The 9,512-nt window shown below is 44.2% G+C and overlaps 1 protein-coding gene across 1 annotated transcript in view; it reads left to right on the plus strand.

Annotated features, from left to right (window-relative positions):
* The first annotated feature begins 5,049 nt into the window (after positions 1-5,049).
* LOC143774332 (mitochondrial adenyl nucleotide antiporter SLC25A23-like) overlaps positions 5,050-9,512 on the plus strand; it is a 20,059-nt gene continuing 15,596 nt past the window's right edge. Inside the window, exon 1 of the mRNA XM_077261803.1 lies at positions 5,050-5,479. Within this exon, the coding sequence (XP_077117918.1) occupies positions 5,333-5,479 (147 nt within the window). The 5' untranslated portion in view covers positions 5,050-5,332. The remainder of the gene's footprint in view (positions 5,480-9,512) is intronic.

Below are 9,512 nucleotides of genomic sequence, written 5' to 3' on the forward strand. Positions count from 1 at the left end.
CCCTGTTAGGTGGCCCTATAGTAGCTTGCACCTACCTAACAGCGGAGGTTGGCACCCTAGATTTTGATATGGCGCCCCCGCTCCATGTCGACTGTCCCTTCTTGCCCTACTAGGTCCTACCAACTACCCACGCCCAGATTCCCACAGACATACACACAAATTGACCATAAGGTCACACTAACCAAAAACGTGAAAAGGTGTAAAAAAAGTGAAAAAAAGTGTAACAAAACGTACTAAAAACGCTGCAAGAAATATTGCTGCGTATAATTCCACTAAATTGCAAGTACCCCAAGGCTATATCAGCAAATAGTAGATTTTACTTAATAAAAGACTGTTTTAAGTACAAATCATAGTACACAGGCAACAATCAAGAACTAGGGGTACAGTAAAGCACAGATGTATTGTGCTCAAAAATAGCTCAGAGGTCATAAAAAATAAGGACCTCTAGTATATATGCCAATGTATCACTGTCTTAGTTAGTACATTATGACCTAGATGTCATTAGAGGCAGACCTATACATAAGACCTATATATAGAGAGGATACCTAGATAAGATGTCTCAAAACCGAAGTAGCAGATGTATTGGTTCACTCAGTAGATGTTCATATGTTTGGGTGATGTATAATTTACACCCTAGATACTATGCAAGTTCAACATGAGATGTCAAAAATAAAAAACAAAATATTCAACAAAAACAAGAAAAACATAATAAACACAAATGAAAAAATGTCTGCTATATCCGGTATCATATATAATGTCTCTCATTTAGATTAAGCAAATGCACATAAGAGCCTGAGAACAGCTGAGGCCAATCCCTCATTATCCTTTCTCATAAAATAGATATTATGTTTGGTCTTATGAGAGCTTGTTTATGTGGGTGACATATAAATTTATAAATTTGCAGTCTGGGTGCCATATGAGTCCAGCATCATGTATCAGAGATAAAAAATCAGCAAAATATCCAACAAAGCAAGAAAAAATAATAAAAAACAAATGAAAAAGAGTTATATCAGGTATCACATATAGTGTCTCTCATTTAGATTGGACCGATGCATATAGAAGCCCAAGGCAGCTGAGGCCAATCCCTCATTGCTTTCATATAGATAAGTGCTATGCTCGGTCTGCCATGATAACTAGAAAGAAAAAACTTATCTGAGTATGTGACATAGTTCGTCCCATCTCGCCATCCCTACGTGTTTCGCCCCTTCCCAGTATAGGGGCTCATCAGGGGATAAATTCGGGTGTAGCAGCAATGGCTTCGGAAGTGGAAATCCATTACTGTACCCCTAGTTCTTGACTGTTGCCTGTGTACTATGATTTGTACTTAAAACAGTCTTTTATTAAGTAAAATCTACTATTTGCTGATATAGCCTTGGGGTACTTGCAATTTAGTGGAATTATACGCAGCAATATTTCTTGCAGCGTTTTTAGTACGTTTTGTTACACTTTTTTTACACCTTTTCACGTTTTTGGTTAGTGTGACCTTATGGTCAATTTGTGTGTATGTCTGTGGGAATCTGGGCGTGGGTAGTTGGTAGGACCTAGTAGGGCAAGAAGGGACAGTCGACGTGGAGCGGGGGCGCCATATCGAAATCTAGGGTGCCAACCTCCGCTGTTAGGTAGGTGCAAGCTACTATAGGGCCACCTAACAGGGACTGTGTCAGGATTATCTTTGTTACTACTCCCTGTATTTTCTCTAGCCTACCCGAACCACCCAGATGGTTGATGTTGGTAGCATACATTTAAGTATATTTAATTGTCAACGAGAGTTTTAGATATTATTAATAAAGTATTTTTTAGGATAGCGTTCTTTTTGGTGTTCAATCAAGTATATCCTTATATTATTCTAGTTGGGGTTGATGTCACCTCTGTATTGTCAGGCGACATCAAGCCCATGGATGATTAGTAATATGGAGATGTCTGTAAGACGCCCTATCCATTACTAATCCTATAGTTATATGGTAAATACACGGCCAGAATAAAGTCCTTCATTAGAAATACAGCAAAACACAGATTTCCTGTTTTTTTTAAAGAATAACAAACACAGTTAGGTGAGTATAACGCCTAATTCCACCAAAGCCCTCATCTGCCCATGTGCCATGTATACGGGCAGCGACACCCCGTGTACCATATATACGGGCAGCGACACCCCGTGTGCCGTATATAGAGGCAGCGACACCCCGTGTACCGTATATAGGGGCAGTGACACCCCGTGTACCGTATATAGGGGCAGTGACACCCTGTGTACCGTATATAGGGGCAGTGACACCCCGTGTACCGTATATACGGGCAGCGACACCCCGTGTACCGTATATAGGGGCAGTGACACCCCGTGTGCTGTATATAGGGGCAGTGACACCCTTTGTACCGTATATAGGGGCAGTGACCCCCCGTGTGCTGTATATAGGGGCAGTGACACCCTGTGTACCATATATAGGGGCAGTGAACCCTTTGTACCGTATATAGGGTCAGTGACCCCCCGTGTGCTGTATATAGGGGCAGTGACACCCTGTGTGCAGTATATAGGGGCAGCGACACCCCGTATGCCGTATATAGGGGCAGTGACACCCCGTGTGCTGTATATAGGGGCAGTGACACCCCGTGTGCTGTATATAGGGGCAGTGACACCCCATATGCTGTATATAGGGGCAGCGACACCCCGTATGCCGTATATAGGGGCAGTGACACCCCGTGTGCTGTATATAGGGGCAGTGACACCCCGTGTACCGTATATAGGGGCAGTGACACCCCATGTGCTGTATATAAGTTGTAAAGCACTGCGGAATATGTTGGTGCTATATAAATAAAAAATATTATTATTATTATATAGGGGCAGTGACACCCCGTGTGCCGTATATAGGGGCAGTGACACCCCGTGTGCTGTATATAGGGGCAGTGACACCCCGTGTGCTGTATATAAGTTGTAAAGCACTGCGGAATATGTTGGTGCTATATAAATAAAAATTATTATTATTATTATATAGGGGCAGTGACACCCCGTGTGCCGTATATAGGGGCAGCGACACCCCGTGTGCCGTATATAGGGGCAGCGACACCCTGTGTGCCGTATATAGGGGCAGCGACACCCTGTGTGCCGTATATAGGGGCAGCGACACCCCGTGTGCCGTATATAGGGGCAGCGACACCCCGTGTGCCGTATATAGGGGCAGCGACACCCCGTGTGCCGTATATAGGGGCAGCGACACCCCGTGTGCCGTATATAGGGGCAGCGACACCCCGTGTGCCGTATATAGGGGCAGCGACACCCCGTGTGCCGTATATAGGGGCAGCGACACCCCGTGTGCCGTATATAGGGGCAGCGACACCCCGTGTGCTGTATATAGGGGCAGTGACACCCTGTGTGCCGTATATAGGGGCAGCGACACCCCGTGTGCTGTATATAGGGGCAGTGACACCCTGTGTGCCGTATATAGGGGCAGCGACACCCCGTGTGCTGTATATAGGGGCAGTGACACCCCGTGAGCTGTATATAGGGGCAGTGACACCCCGTGTGCCTTATATAGGGGCAGCGACACCCCGTGTGCTGTATATAGGGGCAGCGACACCCCGTGTGCCGTATATAGGGGCAGCGACACCCCGTGTGCCGTATATAGGGGCAGCGACACCCCGTGTGCCGTATATAGGGGCAGCGACACCCCGTGTGCTGTATATAGGGGCAGTGACACCCCGTGTGCTATATATAGGGGCAGTGACAGCCTAATAACAGATTTCCAGAAACAAGACTTTGGCCAATCAGCTCTCACTAGGAAGTGTGTGCAGAGAAAATCTTGCGGTCACAGATGGCTCCATGCAGCAGAGACATGCGGTCGGGCAGCTCTGTGCCGGTATCCGCAGTCCTGGCCTGAGGTCCCTATAATCCGGCCCAGCACACGGGGGACCAGGCCGGATTATAGGGGATCAGCTTCCCACACTCCATGTAAACTCCCAGAATGATAGAAATATCACCGGGTCCTGATGGAATCTGCTCCAAACTAGGCGCCGTCCATTTAGAGGTCTGCAAAAAAAAAAAAAAAAAGCTTCCAAAATCACCTCAGGAAGGTAAAACTCCCCGAGGCTTTGTGCCCCCCCATGTTTTCCCGGGTGAAGCCGCCGTCACACAGGCGGCGAATGTGCGATAGTCTAAGGCCTTGTGCACACTGAGATTCCGGAGCGGAAATAAAAAATCCTCAAAAACACAAAAAAACTGCTTAAAAAAACTGATCAGCATTGGCTCAGAAAAAAAGGAACGTTATAAAAAAAGCCAGAAAAATCTACGAAAGCTCCACACACTCGTCACTGTTCACACCAGCAGATATTTTGTGTTTTTTTTCCACGTTCGGTTTTGAAAAACTCTTGGTGGGAAAGAACAAAAAAAGCGCAGTTCACTGATGAAATCTGCACCGAACCTGGCGCTTTCCGAGCAGAAGTCTGTGAGGTATTCTTCAGGGGAGGGGAAAAAAGTCCTTCTTGAAACCGTTTTTGGTCAGGTAGCTTTTTCTGGTCGCTTAAAAAAACTAAGATTTTCATCCGTTTTTGGTCGGTGTCCGTTTTTTACCATCACTGTGAAATTTTTCACAAAAAATCTGTCATTTTTTTTTAAGATTCCTTGTGGGAGTCTCCTCAAACGACGCGCGGCGCCTGTTCACACGTTGTCTTTTTGCTGCAGTTTTTCAGTACTTGCACAGTGACTGGGATTTTTGAAGATATAGTTTTTTCTTGCAGATTTGATCCTTCATCACACACCACACTCGCACAGGGCGGTTTTTGGCTCTCTTGGCAGTAGGGCTGCGTTCACACAGGGCAGGTTTTTGTTTTACAGCGGTGACATTTCTGCGTCTCTTCGCTTAGGTTTTTTTTTCCTGACTGAATTTGGACTCTGAAGTGATTTTAATAATCTGCAATGTTTTTTTTCACCCATAAAAAGTGCAAAAATGTGTAAAAAAATTAAAAAAAAAATAAAGTCCGCACTTTTTTTCATGAATTAAACTTAATGTAGGCAAATCTCCCACAGGATGAGTCCTGATAAACGCCGCAAATTCCGGGGGTTTTATACATGGCCTTTCAGAGTATCACAGCGCAGCCAGCCGGCACCGACGTTATCGGACAGGTCACCTCCAGCCGTGCCGGGACCTGCTACTGCGGTCACTCAGGACTACAAGTCCCAGCGGGCTCAGCGTCCAGGCAGGGGAGCAGAGCCAGGAAGAGGAGAAGGACGCGGGAGGGCGCAGCACACACACTATTCACACACTGAAGCTATACAGCTGAGCGTGCCGCAGCCGGGACAGGCCCCCCGGGGCCACGGGCTCCTGCCGCCGCCGCCGCCGCCGCCGACATGGAGGACCCGGAGGCTGAGAGAGAGCAGCGGTACGCGGCGCTGTTCCGTCAGCTGGACGCCAACAAGGACGGACATGTGGACATCAACGAGCTGCGGGAGGGACTGGAGGCGCTGGGCATGAGGGGCTGCGGCAACGCGGAGCAGGTGAGTGGTGTGTGTGCACGGGGCGGAGAGAGTGTGTGTGTATATATGTATATATATACCTCTATGTATGTATGTGTGTGTATATATATATATAATATACCTCTATGTGTGTATGTATGTGTGTGTGTGTATATATATATTCACACACGCTGCATGCAGTGAGTTATATGTGTGCACGGGGCGTAGAGAGTGTGTGTGTATATAGTATGTGTATATAGTATGTACTGATGTGTGTGTGTGTATGTATGTATGTATATATATATATACCTCTATGTATGTGTATATATACATATACACACTGCATGCAGTTAACCCCTTCACCCCCAAGGGTGGTTTGCACGTTAATGACCGGGCCAATTTTTACAATTCTGACCACTGTCCCTTTATGAGGCTATAACTCTGGAACGCTTTAACGGATCTTGGTGATTCTGACATTGTTTTCTCGTGACATATTGTACTTCATGATAGTGGTAAAATTTCTTCGATATAACTTGCGTTTATTTGTGAAAAAAACGAATATTTGGCAAAAATTTTGAAAATTTCGCAATTTTCCAACTTTGAATTTTTATGCCCTTAAATCACAGACATATGTCACGCAAAATACTTAATAAGTAACATTTCCCACATGTCTACTTTACATCAGCACAATTTTGGAACCAAAATTTTTTTTTGTGACGGAGTTATAAGGGTTAAAAGTTGACCAGCAATTTCTCATTTTTACAACACCATTTTTTTTTAGGGACCACATCTCATTTGAAGTCATTTTGAGGGGTCTATATGATAGAAAATACCCAAGTGTGACACCATTCTAAAAACTGCACCCCTCAAGGTGCTCAAAACCACTTTCAAGAAGTTTATTAACCCTTCAGGTGTTTCACAGGAATTTTTGGAATGTTTAAATAAAAATAAACATTTAACTTTTTTTCCCACAAAATTTATTTCAGCTCCAATTTGTTTTATTTTACCAAGGGTAACAGGAGAAAATAGACCCCAAAATTTGTTGTACAATTTGTCCTGAGTACGCTGATACCCGATATGCGGGGGTAAACCACTGTTTGGGCGCATGGGAGAGCTCGGAAGGAAAGGAGCGCCATTTGACTTTTCAATGCAAAATTGACTGGAATTGAGATGGGACGCCATGTTGCGTTTGGAGAGCCCCTGATGTGCCTAAACATTGAAACCCCCCACAAGTGACACCATTTTGGAAAGTAGACCCCCTAAGGATCTTATCTAGATGTGTGGTGAGCACTTTGACCCAACAAGTGCTTCACAGAAGTTTATAATGCAGAGCCGTAAAAATAAAAAATCATATTTTTTCACAAAAATGATCTTTTCGCCCCCAATTTTTTATTTTCCCAAGGGTAAGAGAAGAAATTGGACCCCAAAAATTGTTGTGCAATTTGTCCTCAGTACGCTGATACCCCATATGTGGGTGTAAACCATTGTTTGGGCGCAGGGCAGAGCTCGGAAGGGAAGGAGCGCCATTTGACTTTTCAATGCAAAATTGACTGGAATTGAGATGGGACGCCATGTTGTGTTTGGAGAGCCCCTGATGTGCCTAAACATTGAAACCCCCCACAAGTGACACCATTTTGGAAAGTAGACCCCCTAAGGATCTTATCTAGATGTGTGGTGAGCACTTTGACCCAACAAGTGCTTCACAGTAGTTTATAATGCAGAGCCGTAAAAATAAAAAATCATATTTTTTCACAAAAATGATCTTTTCGCCCCCATTTTTTTATTTCCCCAAGGGTAAGAGAAGAAATTAGACCACAAAAGTTGTTGTGCAATTTGTCCTGAGTACGACGATACCCCATATGTGGGGGTAAACCACTGTTTGGGCGCATAGCAGAGCTCGGAAGGGAAGGAGCGCTATTTTACTTTTCAATGCAAAATTGACTGGAATTAGGATGGGATGCCATGTTGCGTTTGGAGAGCCCCTGATGTGCCTAAACATTAAAAACCCCCACAAGTGACACCATTTTGGAAAGTAGACCCCCTAAGGAACTTATGTAGATGTGTTTTGATAGCTTTGAACCCCCAAGTGTTTCACTACAGTTTATAACGCAGAGCCGTGAAAATAAAAATTCTTTTTTTTTTCACAAAAATGATTTTTAGCCCCCAGTTTTGTATTTTCACAAGGGTATCAGGATAAATTGGACCCCAAACGTTGTTGTCCAATTTGTCCTGAGTACGCTGATACCCCATATGTGGGGGGGAACCACTGTTTGGGCGCATGACAGAGCTCGGAAGGGAAGGAGCGCCATTTGGAATGCAGACTTAAATGGATTGGTCTGCAGGCGTCACGTTGCATTTGCAGAGCCCCTGATGTACCCAAACAGTACAAACCCCCCACAAGTGACCCCATATCGGAAACTAGACCCCCCAAGGAACTTATCTAGATGTGTTGTGAGAACTTTGAACCCCCAAGTGTTTCACTACAGTTTACAACGCAGAGCCGTGAAAATAAAAAATCTTTTTTTTCCCACAAAACTTATTTTTTGGCCCCCAGTTTTGTATTTTCCCAAGGTTAGCAGGAGAAATTGGACCCCAAAAGATGATGTCCAATTTGTCCTGAGCACGCTGATACCCCATATGTTGGGGTAAACCCCTGTTTGGGCACACGGGAGAGCTCTGAAGGGAAGGAGCACTGTTTTCCTTTTTCAACGCAGAATTGGCTGGAATTCAGATCGGATGCCATGTCCCGTTTGGAGAGCCCCTGATGTGCCTAAACAGTGGAAACCCCCCAATTATAACTGAAACCCTAATCCAAACACACCCCTTACCCTAATCCCAACAGTAACCCTAACCACTCCTCTAACCCAGACACACCCAACCCTATTCCCAACCGTAAATGTAATCCAAACCCTAACCCTAGCTTTAGCCCCAACCCTAACTGTAGCCCCAACCCTAGCCCCAACCCTAGCCCTAACCCTAGCAATAACCCTAGCCCTATCACTAGCCCTAACACTAGCCGTAACACTAGCCCTAACCCCAACCCTAGCCCCAGCCCTAACCCTAGCCCTAACCCTAGCCCTAACCCTAGCCCTAACCCTAGCCCTAACCCTAGCCCTAACCCTAGCCCTAACCCTAACCCTAGCCCTAACCCTAACCCTAACCCTAGCCCTAACTCTAGTCCTAACTCTAGCCCTAACCCTAATGGGAAAATGGAAATAAATACATTTTTTATTTTTTTTATTTTTCCCTAACTAAGGGGGTGATGAAGGGGGGTTTGATTTACTTTTATAGCGGGTAATTTAGCGGATTTTTATGATTGGCAGCCGTCACACACTGAAAGACGCTTTTTATTGCAAAAAATATTTTTTGCGTTACCACATTTTGAGAGCTGTAATTTTTCCATATTTGAGTCCACAGAGTCATGTGAGATCTTGTTTTTTGCGGGACGAGTTGACGTTTTTATTGGTAACAATTTCGGGCACGTGACATTTTTTGATCGCTTTTTATTCCGATTTGTGTGAGGCAGAGTGATCAAAAACCAGCTATTCATGAATTTCTTTTGGGGGAGGCGTTTATACCGTTCCGCGTTTGGTAAAATTGATAAAGCAGTTTTATTCGTCGGGTCAGTACGATAACAGCGATATCTCATTTATATCATTTTTTTTATGTTTTGGCGCTTTTATACGATAAAAACTATTTTATAGAAAAAATAATTATTTTGGTATCGCTTTATTCTCAGGACTATAATTTTTTTAATTTTTTGGTGATGATGCTGTATGGCGGCTCGTTTTTTGCGGGACAAGATGACGTTTTCAGCGGTACCATGGTTATTTATATCAGTCTTTTTGATCGCGTGTTATTCCACTTTTTGTTCGGCGGTATGATAATAAAGCGTTGTTTTTTGCCTCGTTTTTTTTTTTTTTTCTTACGGTGTTTACTGAAGGGGTTAACTAGTGGGGCAGTTTTATAGGTTGGGTCGTTACGGACGCGGCGATACTAAATATGTGTACTTTTATTGTTTTTTTTATTTTATTTAGCTAAAGAAATGTATTTATGGGAATAATATATATATTTT

The sequence above is a fragment of the Ranitomeya variabilis genome, chromosome 5 (genome assembly GCF_051348905.1).
Source record: "Ranitomeya variabilis isolate aRanVar5 chromosome 5, aRanVar5.hap1, whole genome shotgun sequence".
Lineage (NCBI taxonomy): Eukaryota > Metazoa > Chordata > Amphibia > Anura > Dendrobatidae > Ranitomeya > Ranitomeya variabilis.